General features: G+C 43.7%; 1 protein-coding gene across 1 annotated transcript in view; it reads right to left on the minus strand.

The window, feature by feature from the left end:
- Positions 1-23,273, minus strand: part of LOC126298462 (endosome/lysosome-associated apoptosis and autophagy regulator family member 2-like) — a 223,396-nt gene that overhangs the window by 104,425 nt on the left and 95,698 nt on the right. The window contains exon 2 of the mRNA XM_049989792.1: positions 15,533-15,656. Coding sequence (XP_049845749.1) covers positions 15,533-15,656 — 124 coding nt within the window. The remainder of the gene's footprint in view (positions 1-15,532; positions 15,657-23,273) is intronic.

Raw genomic sequence — 23,273 nt, forward strand, 5'->3', positions numbered from 1 at the left:
GCCATGCCATTTCCACCTGGCGCCTCAGTTGGACCAGCGTTCGTGCTGGACGTGCAGACCGCGTGAGACGACGCTTCATCCAGTCCCAAACATGCTCAATGGGGGACAGATCCGGAGATCTTGCTGGCCAGGGTAGTTGACTTACACCTTCTAGAGCACGTTGGGTGGCACGGGATACATGCGGACGTGCATTGTCCTGTTGGAACAGCAAGTTCCCTTGCCGGTCTAGGAATGGTAGAACGATGGGTTCGATGACGGTTTGGATGTACCGTGCACTATTCAGTGTCCCCTCGACGATCACAAGAGGTGTACGGCCAGTGTAGGAGATCGCTCCCCACACCATGATGCCAGGTGTTGGCCCTGTGTGCCTCGGTCGTATGCAGTCCTGATTGTGGCGCTCACCTGCACGGCGCCAAACACACATACGACCATCATGGGCACCAAGGCAGAAGCGACTCTCATCGCTGAAGACGACACGTCTCCATTCGTCCCTCCATTCACGCCTGTCGCGACACCACTGGAGGCGGGCTGCACGATGTTGGGGCGTGAGCGGAAGACGGCCTAACGGTGTGCGGGACCGTAGCCCAGCTTCATGGAGACGGTTGCGAATGGTCCTCGCCGATACCCCAGGAGCAACAGTGTTCCTAATTTGCTGGGAAGTGGCGGTGCGGTCCCCTACGGCACTGCGTAGGATCCTACGGTCTTGGCGTGCATCCGTGCGTCGCTGCGGTCCGGTCCCAGGTCGACGGGCACGTGCACCTTCCGCCGACCACTGGCGACAACATCGATGTACTGTGGAGACCTCACGCCCCACGTGTTGAGCAATTCGGCGGTACGTCCACCCGGCCTCCCGCATGCCCACTATACGCCCTCGCTCAAAGTCCGTCAACTGCACATACGGTTCACGTCCACGCTGTCGCGGCATGCTACCAGTGTTAAAGACTGCGATGGAGCTCCGTATGCCACGGCAAACTGGCTGACACTGACGGCGGCGGTGCACAAATGCTGCGCAGCTAGCGCCATTCGACGGCCAACACCGCGGTTCCTGGTGTGTCCGCTGTGCCGTGCGTGTGATCATTGCTTGTACAGCCCTCTCGCAGTGTCCGGAGCAAGTATGGTGGGTCTGACACACCGGTGTCAATGTGTTCTTTTTTCCATCTCCAGGAGTGTACAATATTCCAGATACTAGCTTATCAAAGTAACTCGCAACATTAACACTATCGCGTGGTGGCTTTCTAGCTCATGGCAGCTGGTTAGAAACTTTGTAATGTAATAAATTCATATTTCCATTATATTGTCAGTGATGAAAGCTGAGGTGGTAGTGAATATCTCCTGTCATCAGACACCACACCAACTGCCTGGGGTAAATTCTAAACCTCTCTGCTATGTTTTATGGGGCAAGGACATTATCAAATATCTTCATCAGTACAATGATACCCTGCCAGATGAAGATGTTCGGGGGCTGGAGAGGTTATGTCTTAGACTACACCAATTACAGTTTCCTTGTTCTTGCGAGATCCAACTGTTTATGGAGATAGATGTGATTGTTAATAAATTTAACTGTCTGAAATGAGGCCTATAAAATATTTTAGTTACTTAAGTGCCAGACATGCACCTTCTGCTAGATAAACTTCTTTGGCCCCAGAAGAATTACCCCATAAATGAATGTCGTATCTTAGACGATAGTGAAATAAAGCATAATAGGAACTACGCAATTTTTTTCAGAAACAGTGTGTGGTTTATTCAACAAATGAAAAACGCGTGACAGCTGTATACATTCATATTCCGTATGGCTGTTAATTTAGAATACATTTACACACCAATGTGTGCAGGAGATGTACTCTGAATGCCAACATTGAATAAACTGCAAATAATGGTCACAGTATTTTGATAATTAATAGGTAATTCATTAGTATTAAACAAGGTATTTGATAACTTATAGCACTTTTCGTTTTGTAGTTACGTTTTTATATGGTATGTTATATATTAAGTTATTTACAAATATTATAACTTTTCGTTTCGTAGTTACATTTTTACGTGGAATGTTATATAGTAGGTTATTTACAAATGTTATAAATAGTAAAAGACAAGCCCTGATTGTTGAGGAATACCTTGAGAAACACTGAGTAACGGCGACTTTTGATTGTCGTAGTTTACGATTTGATTTCTGTTACTGAGATGGAAATCAGTGAGGGGGAGTTCCACGTCTTATACCATAACAGTCATGTGCGCCAACTATGTGTGTGCTCCAAGGCTCGAGCACCCACATAAATAATCTTGTGAGTGCGTCGCGCTCACAAGATTTTTCATATGATAAAAACAAAATAAAATAATTATTTGTCAGTTGCCATTATCAAAAAATAATAAGAAATTAAAAAATTGGGATGCAAGTTAAAATTTCTAACAACTAGCACATAACTGTTTGTTTCAAATTTGCTTATGCCAAGGAAATGAAGGAACACACCATCCCTTGCCTTGCCTGTCTGGCCAAGTCAAAGGTAGACCAAAATTTAATAATGGTAGTATATTTTGAATAGAATCCCTACTTTTTGGCTTGCTTTGATATTCGCTTCAAGTGACACACAACAATACACCCTTTCCATAAGTCAACAATTGCTTTAAAGGAAGTTCTTGCCGATATTGAGCACTGATAAAGAATACCGGAAACATATGGAAGCTGATTGTGACTGACTACCTCAATAGCTGATTTTTTTTCTTCTTTTGTTTCTTTGGATCAGATAAGAGCGGCGTGATTTACGATTTCAGTTAAGTTGCTTCCATGTAATCTGGATTGCTATCTTTTTGTTTGCTCTCCGAGAGAAAATGACTTGGAAGGACGCGGGATCTGAAGTTCTCATTTTCAGAAAAATGGTTGTTATCGTGTTAGTATTTAGTGCAAGGGAGAGGGTCCACCGACTGGATGTGTGGAGCAAAAGCTCTCCGCTGAGCAGAAATTTTAGCAATTTTCAACTGTGGCACGATTACTGGACACAGCTTGAATGCTGAAACACAACATTGAGTACTGCTTGTTTACATACTTTCAAATTAGAACACTATGTTTGAAGGTCACAATGGATAAATTCGTTATATGTGTGTCGGCGTCTTAACAGGAGCCGGCCAGAGTGGCCGAGCGGTTCTAGGCGCTTCAGTCTGGAACCGCGCGACCGCTACGGTCGCAGGTTCGATTCCTGCCTCGGTTATAGATATGTGTGATGTCCTTAGGTTAGTTAGGTTTAAGTAGTTCTAAGTTCTGGGGGACTGATGACCTCAGCTGTTAAGTCCCATAGTGCTCAGAGCCATCTGAACCATTTTATTAACAGGAGGATATTACTGAAAACCTACGTTACCGGTACCGGTAGTGAAAAGCATTCCTGTTAAAAAATAAGGAACCCGAAAATACAGCTTCTGCAAGTGTCAAATAATCGTCATGCAGGTCATGACATGAAAGAGGGAGAAAAACATTTACTTGGTTTTATTACAACAAAGAACTGGACAAAGTGTTCTGCAGTGTGTGCAAAAACGCTATTGACTCCAGTACAGTGCTTACTTCGGAAACTGCTACTTCTGCAGATGGGGATTCATGTAACGCATTTGTTCGAAATGGATTTTTCTAGAGGCAAAAGGCTGTTGGACGTTTCAATGTCACGAAAAACGTACACTTCATAGTACTTCCATGACTGCTCGCTAGGCAGTTTTAAAGACTATAACGTCCCTCCTATTTTTTAATCATCAAGGGATAGTAATTTGGGATCACAGCCATCAAGCATCAAATTAATATTCGCCAGTTACTGCTGCCTGGAAGAGAAAATGCTCCTGAGTTGAAATCTTGGCTGCAGCCAATTACGTACGAGTGGGTTTCTCACGAAATATTGAATGCAATTGTCTCTTTATTATCCAGCGATGTATAGCAAAATATTTTGAAATCTATTAAGGCGTCACAATAATTTTCTCTTGTTGTAGATGGAGCATCCGGAATATCAGTGAAGGAACAAACATCCGTGTGCTTAAAATTTGTTGATAAAAATTTGCAAATTGAGGAAGTGTTCATGGGACTCAATGAAGTGGCGTTAACAAGTTCTAGGACATTATTTCGAGTCGTCCAGGATGTCATAAGTCACACAGACTGTACAGAAATGTTCATATTTGGTGTCTCTGGCGCCCCTCTCAGCTTGGTGCCCAATGACTTATGGTCGTTCAGCAGGTCTGCGACCATATTCTTTTTGTTATTCCTCCAGATTACATGTTCCGCTTTAACAGCTTCTTAAGATCAAATCTGTGGTACAGAGAACTAACATTAAAAGGATGGAAAACTTTTATATAAGCAATGTTTAGAATAATTGTGGTAATGCATACGTTGATAATAGTAGAGCAATGTGGGTATCACCCCTGTCTGCATTGTTCGCATATTTATTCAAGATTGCGGATCCTAGATGAATCCATGTATGTGGCAATATCAGACTGACATCATGGTGGAAAGTTCAAATTTTGGTGGGAAAACAGGTCAATTGGTCTACCTCCACTAACCTAAGTCCCCTCCCCTCCTCTCCCTTCCCTCCTGCATCTGGAAGTTGGTGGGGAAAGGACGCAGTATATGCTGGGCTGCTGGATAGCATAGACAATCGTTAACGTGGATATGCAGCAAGAGTTTGGAACATATATTGTGTTCGAACATTATGAATTACCTCGAAGCAAACTGTCTATTGACACATAGTCGACATGGATTTATAAAACATTGTTCCAGTAAAACACAACTAGCTCTTTATTCACATGAAGTGTTGAGAGCTATTGACAGTTGATTTCAGATCGATTCCATATTTCTGGATCTCTGGAAGGCTTTTAACACTGTACCACACAAGTGGCTTGTAGTGAAATTGCGTGCTTATGAAATATCGTCTCAGTTATGTGACTGTATTTGTGATTTCCTGTCAGAGAGGTCACAGTTCGTAGTAATTGACGGAAAGTCATCGAGTAAAACAGAAGTAATTTCTGGTGTTCCCCAAGGTAGTGTTATAGGCCCTTTGCTGTTCCTTATGTATGTAAACGATTTGAGTGACAATCTGAGCAGCTGTCTGAGGTTGTTTGCAGATGACGCTGTTGTTTATCGACTAATAAAGTCATCCGAAGATCAAAACAGATTGCAAAACGATTTAGAAAAGATATCTGAATGGTGCGAAAATTGGCAGTTGGCCATAAATAACGAAAAGTGTGAGGTCATCCACATGAGTGCTAAAAGGAATTTGTTAAACTTCGGTTACACGATAAATCAGTCTAATCTAAAAGCCATAAGTTCAACTAAATACCTAGGTATTACAATTACAAACAACTTAAATTGGAAGGAATACATAGAAAATGTTGTGGGGAAGGCTAACCAAAGACTGCGTTTTATTGGCAGGACACTTAAAAAATATAACAGATCTTCTAAGGAGACTGCCTACACTATGCTTGTCTGTCTTTTAGAATACCACTGCGCTGTGTGCGATCCTTACCAGATAGGACTGATGGAGTACATCGAAAAAGTTCAAAGAAGGGCAGCGCGTTTTGTATTATCGCGAAATATGGGAGAGAATGTCACAGAAATGATACAGGAATTGGGCTGGACATCATTAAAAGAAAGGCGTGTTTCGTTGCGACGGTATCTTCTCACTAAATTCCAATCTCCAACTTTCTCCTCTGAATGCGAAAATATTTTGTTGATACCGACCTACATAGGGGGAAATCACCACCACGATAAAATAAGGGAAATCAGAGCTCGTACAGAAAGATATAGGTGTTCGTTCTTTCCACGCACTATATGAGATGGGAATAATAGAGAATTGTGAAGGTGGTTCGATGAACCTTCTGCCAGGCACTTAAATGTGATTGGCAGAGTGTCTATGTAGATGTAGAAGTCTTTATTTTGCGTACATTGTTCATTTAAACAATTGGAGTTGTCATGGGCAGTAGCTCCATCCAGTGAGTTCACCTTGAGGTCCAGAGTCCAACCGACCTACTTTACAACACCACCACCATAGGGCGCTGTTGGTCCTCCCCCTCCCCACCTACCCTCCCGTGACACAGTCAAGATGGCGGTCGAGGGCGGGGAACTGGAGGGAATTCGTTCAGTCGGTGTCTAGCTGCTGTTTACTGTGTTCAGAGGATTAGCTGTCTGTGCACGAGTAGGGGGAGTTTAACTGGTATACTAGTTGTAATCATGCAGCTGAAGACTGTATCCATAGCCACCTGCATGATGTTTGGAAAGCAATGATATTTGGTGAAGACGAATATGCTTCAACAAATAATGAAGATGCAGCAGGATAGGGCTAAGCTACACTTCCCAACTCATGCTATTAAATGTGTCTGCTGTAACTGTATCATTCTGTAAAAGTCCAGTCAGTCTTCCAAAGCCCAAGAGGCAAGACCCACGACTCTCTGTGTCTGCTGGAAGAGATGCCACTCATCGGGCTCACGGCACTGCCACGTACTTCTTGTCATGTTTGAAATATCCACAGTCTTCCTCCTTCCTATCCCCGGGGCACAGATACCTTTTGTCGTTGAACATGAACTGCTTTCGGGAGTTATTAAACCTGATGTATAACTAATGTGCTGAACACTGTCACATACATATATAGAAGATGTCACAGGAACTGAACGTACCACTGCACAAAGACAGACAGAAAAACAGACAGAGAGAGAGAGAGAGAGAGAGAGAGCTATGCAGCAGACACGAGACAATTTAAGCAATTTGTGACGTAAATGTTCAAATGTGTGTGAAATCTTATGGGACTTAACTGCTAAGGTCATCAGTCCCTAAGCTTACACACTACTTAAACTAAATTATCCTAAAGACCAACACACACACCCATGCCTGAGGGAGGACTCGAACCTCCGCCGGGACCAGCTGCACAGTCCAGCAGCGCAGGGACCGCCCGGCCAATCCCGCGCGGCTGCGCCGTAAATACACGTTTTATTCTGAGGAATATCACCACCGCACTTGAACATGGACTCTAAAAAAAGATCGTGGAACACTCGTCAAAGCAACCGCGAGACACTTCGCCCGCTTTTGTAGGAAATACCCTTGTCTTTGAGCACAGGTTGCTTCTGCAGTTACTATATCCAATTGAACGTGTCTCTAAATACACTTTCAAAAAGATTGCTGAACAACAGTTTGCTTCAATTTTTTATGAATACCGTTAAACTTGAACACAGACCCTAAAAAATATCGCGGCACACTTCTGAAACCGGCCTGAGACACTTCCCACACTTTTGTGGGAAATAGATCCCAATACCGATATCAGCTGCAATATCTAATTTTACGCGACAAAACGACGATATTTGGAAGTTGAAATAAATATCTCTGTAACTAAAATAGGACGCTCAGTTGCTTGTTTGAATGCACTACCAGAACAGAAAAATATCTGAGTTTACAGCTGCTGTGGTGTTCATCACTTTTCTGCAAGGGTGAGTTGGCGTAATTTATATTTTCTGCAGTAGTCAGGGACGTTATTTGCCTCACTTCTCGAAGCACACCCTGCTATCTTAGCACAGGTAGAAAAATCAGAAAAATTACACAAGCAGAATTCGTAGCACTGTCTACAAACGAGAACAATGGCTCGAGTTTTCGGTGAATTCAGGAGTGCTAGTTCTGCAAGGTCCGAACAGAGCTTCTGTGAAATTTGGAAGGTAGGAGACGAGACACAGGCAGAAGTAAAGCTGTGAGAGCGGGCGTGAGTCGTGCTTCGGTAGCTCAGATGGTAGAGCACTTGCCCACGAAATGCAAAGGTCCCGAGTTCGAGTCTCGGTCGGGCACACAGTTTTAATCTGCCAGGAAGTTTCATATCAGCGCACACTCCGCTGCAGAGTGAAAATCTCATTATGGAAACATCCCCCAGGCTGTGGCCAAGCCATGTCTCCGCAGTATCCTTTCTTTCAGGACTGCTAGTTCTGCAAGGTTCGCAGGAGAGCTTCTGTAAAGTTTGGAAGGTAGGAGACGAGATACTGGCAGAAGTAAAGCTGTGAGACCGGGCGTGAGTCGTGCTTCGGTAGCTCAGTTTGTAGAGCACTTGCCCGCGAAAGGCAAAGGTCCCGAGTTCGAGTCTCGTCCGGGCACACAGTTTTAATCTGCTAGGAAGTTTCATATCGGAGCCCACTCCGCTGCAGAGTGAAAATCTCATTCTGGAAACGTTGTGCATTATCATCAGAAGGGGTCTGGGAACCCCATGTTGTACTACCGAAGCAAGGGAAATATACTCCTGGAAATTTAATTAAGAACACCGTGAATTCGTTGTCCCAGGAAGGGGAAACTTTATTGACACATTCCTGGGGTCAGATACATCACATGATCACACTGACAGAACCACAGGCACATAGACACAGGCAACAGAGCATGCACAATGTCGGCACTAGTACAGTGTATATCCACCTTTCGCAGCAATGCTGGCTGCTATTCTCCCATGGAGACGATCGTAAAGATGCTGGATGTAGTCCTGTGGAACGGCTTGCCATGTCATTTCCACCTGGCGCCTCAGTTGGACCAGCGTTCGTGCTGGACGTGCAGACCGCGTGAGACGACGCTTCATCCAGTCCCAAACATGCTCAATGGGGGACAGATCCGGAGATCTTGCTGGCCAGGGTAGTTGACTTACACCTTCTAGAGCACGTTGGGTGGCACGGGATACATGCGGACGTGCATTGTCCTGTTGGAACAGCAAGTTCCCTTGCCGGTCTAGGAATGGTAGAACGATGGGTTCGATGACGGTTTGGATGTACCGTGCACTATTCAGTGTCCCCTCGACGATCACCAGAGGTGTACGGCCAGTGTAGGAGATCGCTCCCCTCACCATGATGCCAGGTGTTGGCCCTGTGTGCCTCGGTCGTATGCAGTCCTGATTGTAGCGCTCACCTGCACGGCGCCAAACACGCATACGACCATCATGGGCACCAAGGCAGAAGCGACTCTCATCGCTGAAGACGACACGTCTCCATTCGTCCCTCCATTCACGCCTGTCGCGACACCACTGGAGGCGGGCTGCACGATGTTGGGGCGTGAGCGGAAGACGGCCTAACGGTGTGCGGGACCGTAGCCCAGCTTCATGGAGACGGTTGCGAATGGTCCTCGCCGATACCCCAGGAGCAACAGTGTTCCTAATTTGCTGGGAAGTGGCGGTGCGGTCCCCTACGGCACTGCGTAGGATCCTACGGTCTTGGCGTGCATCCGTGCGTCGCTGCGGTCCGGTCCCAGGTCGACGGGCACGTGCACCTTCCGCCGACCACTGGCGACAACATCGATGTACTGTGGAGACCTCACGCCCCACGTGTTGAGCAATTCGGCGGTACGTCCACCCGGCCTCCCGCATGCCCACTATACGCCCTCGCTCAAAGTCCGTCAACTGCACATACGGTTCACGTCCACGCTGTCGCGGCATGCTACCAGTGTTAAACACTGCGATGGAGCTCCGTATGCCACGGCAAACTGGCTGACACTGACGGCGGCGGTGCACAAATGCTGCGCAGCTGCCATTCGACGGCCAACACCGCGGTTCGTGGTGTGTCCGCTGTGCCGTGCGTGTGATCATTGCTTGTACAGCCCTCTCGCAGTGTCCGGAGCAAGTATGGTGGGTCTGACACACCGGTGTGTTCTTTTTTCCATTTTGAGGAGTGTATATTTGGATATCTAAAATTCGGTCTGAGGTGTAACATTATCTTTGCGTTATTTCAGTTTCACATGAGCACACTACAAAAATTTAATTGAGTCATAAAGTTCTTTTCAAAGTGACATGTCCTGATGGGGTGGGGAAAACAAGAGAACCATCTGAAAAATGCTCCTATTGGAGCACCAAAGAGGCTGAGTAGTAGGGTATCAGCTGCCTCATTCTACCTTCCTCAGCGCCTTTAAAACTTTTTCTCAAAAATTTTGGCATACAAACATATTCACGCATTTTTATGCTGAGGGAGGACGGTATTGAGGTAGTGGGAAAGAGACAGGAAAGCAGTAAATACTGGACAATAGCAGACAGTAGTTGTGGTACAGAAAGGGCGACGGAGTCAATGGCAGTGTGAGAGAAACAGAGAGACACAGTGGAAGTGGGACGTAGTTGTCAATGACAGAACAGTGCTAGGAAAAGAGTGAAGAAGACTGTACCAGTAAGAGAGGAATACAGACGAGGAGGAAGTAGAAGCAGGTGAGAGTCAGAGTCTATGAAAATGACAACGAGGAAGAGAGAACTAGTGACAGTGAGAAGAGACAACAACAGCAGGAAGGAATGAATGAGACAGTAGCAGTAAGAGACAGAAAGGGGGTGACAGTGATAGTGAGAGGAGACAGGAGTAGGAAAGAACGTAGGAAACAGTGGCTGTGAGACAGGCGACAGCGACTGTTAAGGAGACATAAAGAGATAAGAGAATGATATGTGCTGCAAGATTGAGTGAGAATGGGCAACTGGGAGTGGACGGGTATGAGTGACTTTCAGAGATGGTTTATTGGATCTGACCAAGTTATAGTCAGGGGAGCTTGTGGGAGTGAGAGGTCAGTTATATATTAAAAACAACGCAAATATGTTAGGATGTGTGGTGAGCATACTGTAAGACCTTCAGTACCCACACCATCAGATTATTTGACTTGTCGCTCTAACGAAGTAGAAGTAGGCGAGTGTCAGCAATATGTCCCGTGGTCTTATCATGGCGTGTTTATCTTTAGCCGTTAGGTCAGATGATAGAAATGCCACTTGCACACTTAGAGTAGCAGATTGACGGTGACCAACTTTAAACAGAACTTGGTTAATCTTCACACACATTTATTAAAATAATAACAAGTATAAAAATTACTTAGATTGGTTCTGGATGCTGTTTACAATTGACAATATGAAGTTCCTTTGGTATTGGTATGTTAATCTTATTCTCCCATATATCTCTGATACTTGAAAAAAGTGTCTATACATTTATCTTCATGGCTATGTACAGGAATATGGTAATCTTATTCTGCGCAGACTGATACAGACAAATGTAGAACTCGTACAGACTGTTGCAGACAAATGCAGACTGACTAATCAGAGGTCTGTACACTTGTTATAATACCTCGCGCATTCATACAGTATATCACTACGCGAGTGTGATCCACGAGGAGAAAAGTTTCTACATTAGCAGCATTCTCATTACATATTAATATACGGATCGGCGGAAGCAGAATTTGGTCCGTCTCTATGGCAGCGCCATCTCGTAGTGCGGAGACGGACGAGTGCTGCGCCTGCACTGTTGTGCTTAGCGGGGCGCGCTCTAGTGGGAAATTTGTGTACAAGCTGACTATGTGGAACTATGCACACAACAGGATGCTAAAACTTCTGTAAAAATTTCTAAAGGTGCAGAGGAAGGTAGAATGAGGCCCTAGTACCCCACTTTTCAGTTGGAATTTTTTAAGCAGGAGAATTTTCACCTGTTTTTTGCTCCGATAGGAGCATTTTTCCGCTGGGACATTCTCAAACTGCAATTTCAGGAAATTTACCCCTCTTGGATAAATTACTGCAGATTCTTTGAATTGTAAGTATGCATGTGAAAGTGTCGTCTCAAATTAGTCTAGTGCTATATTCAGTTTTACAGTATGTATCAACATGGATGTTGTAACACAATCAATAACCATATCTCCAACAGCCACTGACTAACGCTCACGACACTTGCAGATCTGTTTCCAGAATGAGTTTTCGCTGTGCAGTGGAGTGAGCTCTGATTTTGAAACTGCACGCCAGACTGGGTAGCGAGCCTGAGACCGTTACCTTTTGCGGTAAAGTGCTCTACCCACTGAGCTATCTAAGCCACGTCTCCGCAATATTCCTTCTTCCAGGAATGCTAGTCCCGCAAGGTGTGCAGGAGAATTTCTGTGGCGTTTGGAAGGTAAGAGGTGAGGTGTTAATAGAAGCAAAGCTGTGATAGCGCGTAGCATATTGCAATTGTAGCAGGCAGCGTGACACAGGTTGATAAATGAGAAATGACCGTTCGGACAAGGCAGACGATATAAGTGTTAGAGAAATCTTGAGCTGACATCTTTCTTAAAATCTCGAAGTACAGTAAAATACAGCTGGCATTATCATGTTAGGGTTCTGTAACCTGAAACATCAGGCCATTATAAGATAATATTTCTGTACGAACTCTTCCCTGTCACATGAGGTCGTTTTCGTTTACACGTCAGCCCCAAAATTGCGTGTGTTGTGACGGCCATTTGCTGTTACGTTAGGGCCCTGAATCGTGAAGTCGGGTTTTACGTTCAAATGTGTATGAAATCCTATGGGACTTAACTGCTAAGGTCATCAGTCCCTAATCTTACACACTACTTAACCTAAATTATCCTAAGGACAAACACACACACCCATACCCGAGGGAGGACTCTAACCTCCGTCGGGAGAAGCCGCACAGTATGACTGCAGCGCCTTAGACCGCTCGGATAATCCCGCACGGCTCGGGTTTTATGAGAAAATTTAAATACTGCAACAGAATAAGCGTAATTCATACTGTATGTTCTTGACAAAGGCAACTTTACTTCCACCGGTACCTCAAGTCCTTACAAATTTCACAGATATTCCCCCGCGCACCTTACGAGACTATTACCGCTGGAAGAAAGAATATTGTGGAGGCATGGCTAAGCCCCAGCTTGGAGAACTGTTTCCAGAATGAGCTTTCACCTTGCAGTGGACTGAGCGCGGATCTGAAGCTTCCTGGATGATCAAAACTGCATGCCGGATCGGGTCTCGAAGCTGACACCATTACCTTTCGCGGTCAAATGCTCCACCAACTGAGCTATCCAACCCACGTCTGCACAATATTCTTTCCTCCAGGAATACTAGTCCCACAAGGCATGCAGGAGAATTTCCGTGGCGTTTGGAAGGCAGTAGATGAGGTGCTGATAGACTTAAGGCTATGATGGCGCGTCGTCAGTAAGTATTTGAATAGCTCAGTCGGTAAAGCACCTGCCTACGAAAGGCAAAGGTCTCAGGATCGAGTCCCATTCCAGCACACGGCTTAAATCCCCCAATAAATTTCAGATCAGCACACATTCCGCTACAGAGTGAAAATTCATTCTGGGTCACAGGTTTGTCTGACCCAAGAGAGAGCGTCGCAGAGGTGCTGAAAGCGCTAAACTGACAGACACTCGAAGATGGTGGCAAACTATTCCGTGCAAGACCCCTTACAAAATTTCAGTAAGAAGCTGTAAGTGATAAATTCTACGAATACCCTACAATTCCCGATGCATCACTCCAGTAGGGATCGCGAAGACAAGATTAGACTAATTACAGCATACACAGAGAGGCATTTAGGAAATCATTCACCCCGCGATTCATCCACGAATGGAACAGAAGCCCTGATAAGTGGTATAATGGGAAGTATCCCCTGCCATGTACTTCAAAGTGGTTTGCAGAGTATAGATATAGCTGTAGACACTTGTTTCGCAGTGAATGGCGAAAGAGGTTTGAGATCTTACGACAAATGATTCTAGGTACACTTGCTGCAAGTCATTGTCCATTGCATGTTTCGCCTTCCTATTAGTACTGAAATGATACGTCTGTCTATGTGGCATGCAGGATTCGAGATCACTTTTTTCTAGATATAGAGCAGACGCTCTTTCCCCCTCCCGGCTGCTTTTGGAGTGATGCCGCTACTGGGGAACATGGACTGCTGATGACGCGTCCCAGTGATGAATCGCGCTTCTGCACTACACTGAAAGATCATCGTCGATGAGTATGGCTGCGACCTGGCGAGATTTCCCATTCCTCCAATGCTTTAGAGATGCGCCGCACTCATGGCGTTATGGTGCTGAGATCGATGGTATATAATTCCAGGTCACTGCTGGTAGTTATTGAAGGAACTATGGCTACAGAATGGTACGTCACGGACATCCTGCTTCCTCGTTGTTACGTCTCAAATGTCAGTAGCTTGATGCCAGTTTCCAACACTGCAATGCTGGTCCACTCATGGCACGTGTCTCTGAGAACTTTATTCGTGATATTCAGGTACTGATGTGAGCAGCAAAATCTCGAAATCTGTCCCTGACAGAACATGTGTGGGACCAGCTCGAGTGTCAACTGCATCTCAGTGACAGTATCCTCGAAATCAAAGACCATCTACTGGAACGCTTACCTCAGGAGATAATGCAACGGTTTTATGACACCCTTCCCTAACGAATCAGTCAATTCATCTGAGCCAGAAGGTTTGCAACATCATACTTGTAAGTGGACTCATACTGCCAATTCTTTTGTAAATTTGACTCGTTTTCGTAACCACTGGAATAACATCACATTCTCTCTCAGGCCATGAAGTTTCAGTTGTTGCTTTTGGGCTAAAGAGACAGATTTGGGGGTTTCTCTTGCTTTTTCACTTTATTTTAATATTGAATAACAACAAAAACTTTATTTAATGTTTATCAGTTTCTTTAACTGGCAGCTAAAACAAAAACATACAGACTGGTTCAAATTCCAATAGAGCTGTCTTCCGTGTTGGTACCATAAAATTACTTCATTTGAAAATACTGTTCCAGCTAGAGAGACACACAGCACGTGCCAACCTCTTTTTGATGCTGTCAGCCTGAATCCGCTAGTCACTGCCTTTTTCAGCTGAGACAGCTTATGTTGCGATTGTGGCTTCTGGCGTCAACCAAGGCATACGTCATGATGATTTGTATGCGACTTATATATTATATAATTTTTTTTAGTGAAGACCATTTGCTACACGTTTCATTGCATCATAATAAAAACGGGAGTCCCTCAGAGCGGCTGGTTCAGTTTACTTTCAAATTATGTGTATAATCTGTTGGTTGAACCGAATTGATATGAGGATAGAACGATCGACGAAGCCTGTTATCTCACAGCTAATAAGAGTTGTTTCTGACTCCTTAGTAAATGTTAGTAACATTAGATATAATTCCTAAAGAACGCAAAAGTGAAGATTTGAATCACACGAGACAACTTATGGTACAATGACTGGTATGCAAAGAGAATGAATAATTTCAAGGAATTTTTGTTGTAGCCGATAGTGTCCGTTATGTATAGATTTAGATTATGATGAACAAAGAGCTTTCGTTATGAAGAAATCGATTAGATGTCATCAAGTGCTTCGAACTGCTTTTTAGTGATAAAAAGAGCGGCGAATTCAGCATAGGTGTAAATGGTAAAACACTTGGCTTGATCGCCAAAATAATTTTATTTATTTTCAGACAACCTCTCCATCACATCTGTGGTACTAAACATAGAATATAATGAAAATGATACAAGTAGTACACTGCAACATGGTAGCAGCGGTGGGGGAACACACATATTAAAATCAATACAGATATATTGTTGCTAATCCACAACAGCATCAGTGTCCAACTGACACAGGCTGTTCAACACTGTAAGGGGAAAATTTCATCAGTAGGTGGCGTTAGATGTATCACAAAGTTACATTAAATTTTTTGCTGCTGTAATATCACCGATGTTGGTGCCATTTCTCACCAAATGTTTGATAGAAGCTACGTCAAGGCTCAATGCCCCCTAAAAGTTCACCATTCAGAGCAATGGAAAGGATACCATATACTTACGACAGTCGTTGATCCTTGTGGCTGGACTCGGCAGTGTGTCCTGGCACATTCCAGAAGTTGGCACCTGGACCCTCCATCGGCCCTTCTCCATATCGCATTCGGTCAGCTCGAAATGGTACTCTGGCTGCAGAAAGACAGAAAATGTTATTTAGAAAGGAGAAAAGTAATCAGTGACAGCTATATACTGTTTAATTAGACGCAACCAAATGTTTGCGTATTTGCCGATACATTTACCTCTAGCAGAACGAACGAACTGCAGTGAATTACACACAAGAGGGCACCCAGGTTCTGAGCTGTGGTGTGGATATCGGGCGGGGAGAGGGGGGAGTGTGAGGTAACTCAAATTTGTTTCGCCGAAGGGGGACGGCTGGGATAAACCAAGCACAATTCCTCAGGAAGTAAAATTACAGAAAAGTATGTGCTTGCGTGGAAAGGTAGTATATATGACTATTACAGTATACAGGTCTTCACTGGATAACTGGCAACAAAAATTTTGATGAATTATTGTGCTCTGTCACACAAAAGGAAAGAATTGTTAATCTGTGGTGATATTAATGTTAATTTCTTAAAGGAATCTGGCGGGAAATGGGAAATAGTGGCGCTTTCAGCCACTTATATCTTGGTATCAATTATAAATTTTCGTGCCTGAATCGCTCAATATAGTTGTACGCTTATAGATAATGTATTCATTCCTCAAGCAGAAGTTCAAGAGACACATAAACTGATTGTCACATCACGAAAATTTAGGTCAATGATAATTCGGAGAGACTCTAAGAAAGTGGTGAGGCTGATTAATGACAAAACTACTGAAGATATTAAAGAAAATTTAAAGAAAAATTGACTGGGGTGAAGTTTACAATCACCCTAGTGCCAACTCCAAATTCATCACATTTCTTAATGAGTTGTTGGACAACAATTTTATTAAAAAAATTGAATGTAATGATTAAAGAAACCTTCAATGACTACATTTGTCCTTGTCTCTTCATAACAAAAAAAGGACATGTGCAAAATAACCATAACTTGTAATAACTCAGAAATAATTTCTTGTTATAAACGGTACTGTAAAGTATTAAGAAAATTTGTAAAAAATTCCAGACGTAAACACATCTTGTGCATAGCACATGACATTATTTCCGTTGAAGGGAATGGCAGCATTGTAAAACAAAATTCTGCTAAATATTTTTAATAATTACGTTTTAAAAACAGCGGAGAAAATTGGTACCTTAGAAGAGAAAGCAAGACAGTACACTGAAGAAACAATATGGATGACATTTAGTGAATTAAAAATTAATCTAATTTTCCCATGTGAAATAAGGAAGATCATCATGACTCTAAAGAGTGAAACTCAATATGGGCTGAATAATAACTCCAATAAGACACTAAGAACTTATGGGCCTAGAATATGTAATTTTCTTAGTCACATATGTAATGCATCATTAACCCAGAATATTTTCACAGAAAGATCGAAATATGTCATTGCTAGATCTCTCTACAAAAAGCTTGACTCCTTAGATGTCAATAATTAGTGCTCATTGTCTCCTGTTACATAATTTTGTAAATTTTTTGAGAATGTAATGTACCCCATGATTGTCACCCATCCACGTAGTAATGGGATACTTAGCCTATCACAGTAAGTTCTACTGAGTCACCTGTTTATACATTTACTGAGCACATAATAAAATCGTTAAATAATAAAACACCACCAATTTGGATCTTCTGTAACTCATCGAAGGCATTTGATTGTGTCAATCATAATACGAGTATTGTATCAGAGAAGTTAAACTTTTATAGAATCCATAACTCAGCAAATGCCTGGTTTTGTTCTTATTTAAAAAACAGAATGCAGAAAGTTGGCATATGCTGTTTGAGTACTACAGAGAGGGACGTCGCGTCATATACATGGGGAGAAATTACAGTAGGAGTCCCAAAGAGTTCAATCATTGGCCCATTACTGATTTAATACTCTGTCATTTTATTTGAATCAGGGGGCTGAATTAGTCCTATTTACAGACGATACAAGCATTGTTGTGAAGCCAATAAAGAAACATCAACAGAAAAAAATAATAAATGAAGCTTTTGTGAAAGTTACAGAATGGTTTTGCACAATAGGCTAGCTTAGACTTAGAAAAAACGCAGTTCAGCCAGTTTTATACAGTCAAAAAAATCTCATCCCCTTCCTATTAATCCAGAATGCCAACAAGACATAATAAACAGCATAGAAAATTATAAGTTCTTAAGAGTGCACACTGGTGCAAACTTAAATTAGGCCTATAAAAACCATATAGCAGACCTGCTAAAATTTTAGGTTCTACTATTTTTGCGATAACAATAATTGCCGACTTTGAGGGTATACGTGGTGGTCAGAAACAGCCTAAAAAGCTTGTAAGGGTGTTGCAGGGTTGCTGAGAAATAATTGTTAAGAAAACAATTCGAGCCGTTGTGCCGTTACCGAGTTAATTAGCATTGAAGTTAGTCAATGAGGCCATTACTCGAGCAAATTCAAGCTGCTCGCCAGAGTCGGTGTCTCTATACGTATTCTTCGTTTGATTTGCTAAAACTGAACAAGAGAGCGATGCAGTAGTAAGGATCGAAGCCGAGCCAAAGGCTGAGCAGTGTCGTGCGCTATCATCTACGCTATAAGAACAACTGACACTAATTGTATCTGGCGGGCAGCTTGAATTTTCGGGCATAACGGTGTGATAGGCTAACTCCAATGCTAATTAACTCGGAAATGGCTCAACATGTCGATTTTTTTTTCTGAATGCCTATTTCTCAGCACACCCTACCCTGCAACACACTCAGAAAATGGCTCTGAGTACTATGGCACTTAACATCTGAGGTCATCAGTCCCCTAGAACTTAGAACTACTTCAACCTGACTAACCTAAGGACACTACACACATCCATGCCCGAGGCAGGATTCGAACCTGCGACGGTAGCGGTAGCGCGGTTCCGGACTGAAGCGCCTAGAACCGCTCATCCACTCCGGCCGGCCAACATCTTTAGAGTCTTCTCCGACTGTTTCTGACCACTCTGTAGAAATCAGTAAGTTAAAATATTTTGCATATTTTCATTCACTGGTGTCTTATGGGATAATATTAAGGAACAACTCCTCGCTTGTGCAAAAAATGATCATTGCACAAAAGAAAGAAATTAGAATTATGTGTTTAGTTCCCACACGTACATCTTGTAGGTATCTCTTTACACGACAGGGAATATTTACAACATCTTCAAAGTACACTTATTCACTTACGAAATTTTTATCTACAATCAATCTGGGATTCATATTGAGAGTAACAGAGACTATCAAGTAGAAAGAAAAATCGCTATCGCAGAGAGAAATATGATCTTCTTTAATGAATTTAACTTTGAGACAGAAAGGGGTGAAACAGACAGCTATATAACTTTGACAATCTCCTATGTTTGACAGACAGCAGAAGCGTACTCAGGTATAAATGACAGAGCTTTATCCTTAACACCGCCTTCTATACCATAGAATGAGATTTCAGGTCGAATTTGCGCGATACCAGTGCAAGTGGACTTGTGGGTGTGCAGAGGTCAATGGTAGCCGGCACAAGATGATGATGATGTTTGGTTTGTGGGGCGCTCAACTGCGCGGTTATCAGCACCCGTACAAATTCCCAACCTTTGCTCAGTCCAATCTCGCCACTTTCATGAATGATTATGAAATGATGTGGACAACACAAACACCTAGTCATCTCGAGGCAGGTGAAAATCCCTGACCCCGCCGGGAATCGAACCCGGGACCCCGTGCTCGGGAAGCGAGAACGCGACCGCGGGACCTCGACACAAGAGGCACCGTGATCTCTGCCTCCTTTCTGTGAGTATTAATGGTCCTTACGCTCACTGAAGCACCAGTTCCACTACGTATCGTTGAATGATGACTCCAAGGCTCTGCGTGGCTTTCTGATGATCGCTCGGTGTTCACGTTCTGTCGTCTTTCTAGAACCGCTTCCTTCGTGACGCTGTGTTCAGCAGTGGATCAACAATTTCTGCCAACATCGTCAAACAGTGGCATCGCTCCTGTTCAAATCTCGAGCGATTCACCGATTACTACAATCGGCTTCTTTGAGCCCAACTACAAGTCCTCTCTCAACTGCTGGCATCAGGATATATTGTTCACGTGCCCGTCTGCGAGGCATAGTTACTGTCCAACTTAGTACACGGTATGAAATTCGCAAAGACTTTATATCCTGGTGCTGACATATCCCCTCTTTACTATCCTTGCTGGCTGATTGGCCGCCAAAGTTTAATATGTTGCATAATCCGTCGATACATATATGAATATCAGTTTGTGTCCAAATTGAAAAACTCCCTCGTTGTGCATTTCTTTTTTTTTTTCGTAGAGTGTATTATTGTCGGCTGCCTCAGGAGTAACAGTTTCCTCGATGATCTGTGCTTCGGACGCTCAGAGCTATCGGTAAGCACAACAGACAAATAATTAGCCCTCACCAGTAAACGTAAAGCTTATGCCGTATGAATACCACATCTACCCTTCATAACGGCCGTAACTCGGCGAGATAGGGAATCCACAATTTTCTACATGTGTGTCACATCCAGCTGAAACCATACACAGATGATTAGTTCCTCCAGTGTTATCAAACTGTGAAAATCTTGGCTGCTACTTTCACTCATTGTTCCATACAGTCACAGATATTTTCTCCGGGATTAAGATCTGGTTATTTAGCGGGCGAGTCGAGGTGCGATCGGATGTCTGAGTTTTCGTTAAACAAGAAATTGCAGCCTTGTGAACACGGTTAGTGTTGCCTGTAGTTCAACAATGCCTAGACGTCATTACCGCGGTTCGATCGCGTCCGCATTGTCGCTTTGCGGTAGGAAGGGCTCTCAACAAGAGAAGTGTCCAGATCTCTCTGAGTCAACCAAAGCGATGTTATTCGGACATGGAGGAGATACAGAGAAGCAGGAACTGTCGATGACAGGCCTCGCTCAGGCGGCACAAAGGCTACCACTGCAATGGATGACCGCTACCTACGGATTATAGCTCCGAGGAAACCGGACAGCAACGCCACCTTCTTGGATAGTGCTTTTTGTGCAGCTACAGGACGTTGTGTTACAACTCAAACTGTGCGCAATAGGCTGCATGATGCGCTACTTCACTCCCGACGTCCATGGTGAGGTCCATCTTTGCAACCACGACACCATGCAGCGCGGTACAGGTGGACCCAACAACATGCCGAATGGACTGCTCAGGAATGGCATCACGTTCTCTTCACCGATGAGTGTCACATATGCCTTCAACCAGACAATCGTCGGAGACATGTTTGGAGGCAACCCTATCAGGCTGAACGCCTTTGATACACTGTCCAGAAAGTGCAGCAAGGTGGAGGTTCCCTGCCGTTTTGGGGTGGCATTATGTGGGGCCGACGTACGCCGCTGGTGGGCATGGAAGGCGCCGTAATGGCTGGTGAACACATTTTATAGACTTCCGAACTTCGTACAGCAGAGGAACAGTTCAGAGACGATGAGTGTTTTATTGGCATGACAATGTAACCTGTCAGATGTGTTACGACACGTGGCTCTGCCCTTCATTCGATCCCTGCGAAACTCTACATTTAAGTAGGATAACGCACGACCGCATGTTGCAGTTCCTGTTCGGGCCTTTCTGGATACAGAAAATGTTTGACTGCTGCCCTGGCCAGCACATTCTCCAGATCTCTCACCAACTGAAAACAGACGGTCAATGGTGGCCGAGCAACTGGCTCGTCACAATACGCCAGTCACTACTCTTGATGAACTGTGGTATCGTGTTGAAGCTGCATGGGCAGCTGTACCTGTACACGCCATCCAAGCTCTGTTTGACTCAATGCCCAGGCGTATCAAGGCCGTTATTAAGGCCAGAGGTGGTTGTTCTGGATACTGATTTCACAGTATCTATGGACCCAATTTGCTTGAAAATGTAATCACATGTCAGTTCTAGTATAATGTATTTGTCCAATGATTACCCGTTTATCATGAATATTGAATCTTGAATCCTTTGGAGGCGTGCAGATGAAGCCAACTGACAGCTGTCAATGCACCTTCGACCTGTTAACGGACCTCAAAATCGTCTATCAAATTCCCTCAATGACCACAACACAGACTTTTCTAATAATGAAAAGAAAAAGATCTACATTAGTGAAATTTACGAAATTAAAGCCAACAGCTACCCTTGTACACTTATAACACATAATCCGTAATTATTCGGAAATGTCGATGTTATTAAACGCTATTCAGATGCTACTCCTGCTAGTGGTCTTGTGTAAGACTACACGCAAGTAAGCTTCAAAATACGAGGAAACCCGTAATCACTAAATTTTCGGCTTTAGAGTAGCAGAGAAACGACTAATTTAAAAGGAACTCGCTGCTAGTTGAGAGCTGACGCACATCCGAGAAAGCGAACAATAAGCTTTCGTTCAAATTTTGTGGCTTGAAGCTACACACACTTAGTTCTCGTGAATACACACATCTGTGTCTGCCAAGTTCTCAGCCTCGCCCCAATAGATCCCCCACACTAAACTGTACTCGCGTTCCGTCGTCCCACTATTCCCTCCAACTCCTACAATCATTTCTATAGATACCACCCAACGGCCCCTGTACTTGTACTCATACCCTGTAGCCCTACAGGACACTCAACATTTCCTCTTCCTAAAATATTTTGGCCTAGGAGCGGTGAAGGAAATGTTAATAGTCCTCGTACAGTTCTCATCTACGTACTTACGTGAGACCGGATTCTCGGCACTTGATACCATGGAAACAAAACACTGCAGTCACCTGAATGTGGAGAGTGACCTTAGATGTGCTTTAGCTAGTTTGAAACCAAACATCCAGGAGTAGATAAAAAAAAAAGAAATTCAACCGTCTCATTGATGCTCTGAATTTTTCTTGTTTCTTTCATCACACCAAAAATATTACACGTGAAAAGTGTTGTTCAAGTGCAAAAGATCTCACTAGGAATTTAAGTAAGACATAAAGACGTTTCTAGTTAGGCTACCAAATCCTTTGAAACAATTTAATTTTCTAGTACTCTACATTTGATAACCCTCTTGTGGTAAAGCGTGGCTTACAGATAATAAAAAGTAAAATAAAGTTTTTCGAAAGAACTAAAAAATTAATAAATAAATATAGCGAGCATAAGATATTCTGGGTTGCAAAGGGCGGCATCAGGTAGAAAAAATAGGGAACTACTGCCGGAAAGCAACCAGATAGCGGGAATGTTCATAGCTATGTGTCACCAGCTGTTCCAAATAGTCCCAGATAATTTCCATGGGATTGAGATAGGGTGATTTAAATAGCTCATCGAGGTGCGATAGTGTTCCTGAGTGTTCGTTAAACAAGGTACGTAAGCGAGGAGTTCTCTGAACATACCTGTTGTCATCATAGAAGACCAGAGTGTTAAAATAGGCACCTTGCCTCATATTCACGTTAACTAGAATGAGGGGAACCAAGTTTTGGTACGAAAATCCCACCACAACATTACAGAACTACTCTCCACGCACATCGGGTTAAACGTCTCAGTAGGCCATGAGTACACTCGACGCCTTGTATCATTCGAAAAGGCACGAAACGGTGACTCTTCGAACCACAGTATAATGCCTCCAATCAGCTACTGTCCAGTTTCGGTGTGGTGTGGCCCACCGAAGACGCGCAGCTTCATGTGCCGCTGTCAGCAATGGCCTTTTACGTGGTACTCGACACCAAACGTCCATTTCATGTAGTTCCTT

The sequence above is a fragment of the Schistocerca gregaria genome, chromosome X (genome assembly GCF_023897955.1).
Source record: "Schistocerca gregaria isolate iqSchGreg1 chromosome X, iqSchGreg1.2, whole genome shotgun sequence".
NCBI lineage: Eukaryota > Metazoa > Arthropoda > Insecta > Orthoptera > Acrididae > Schistocerca > Schistocerca gregaria.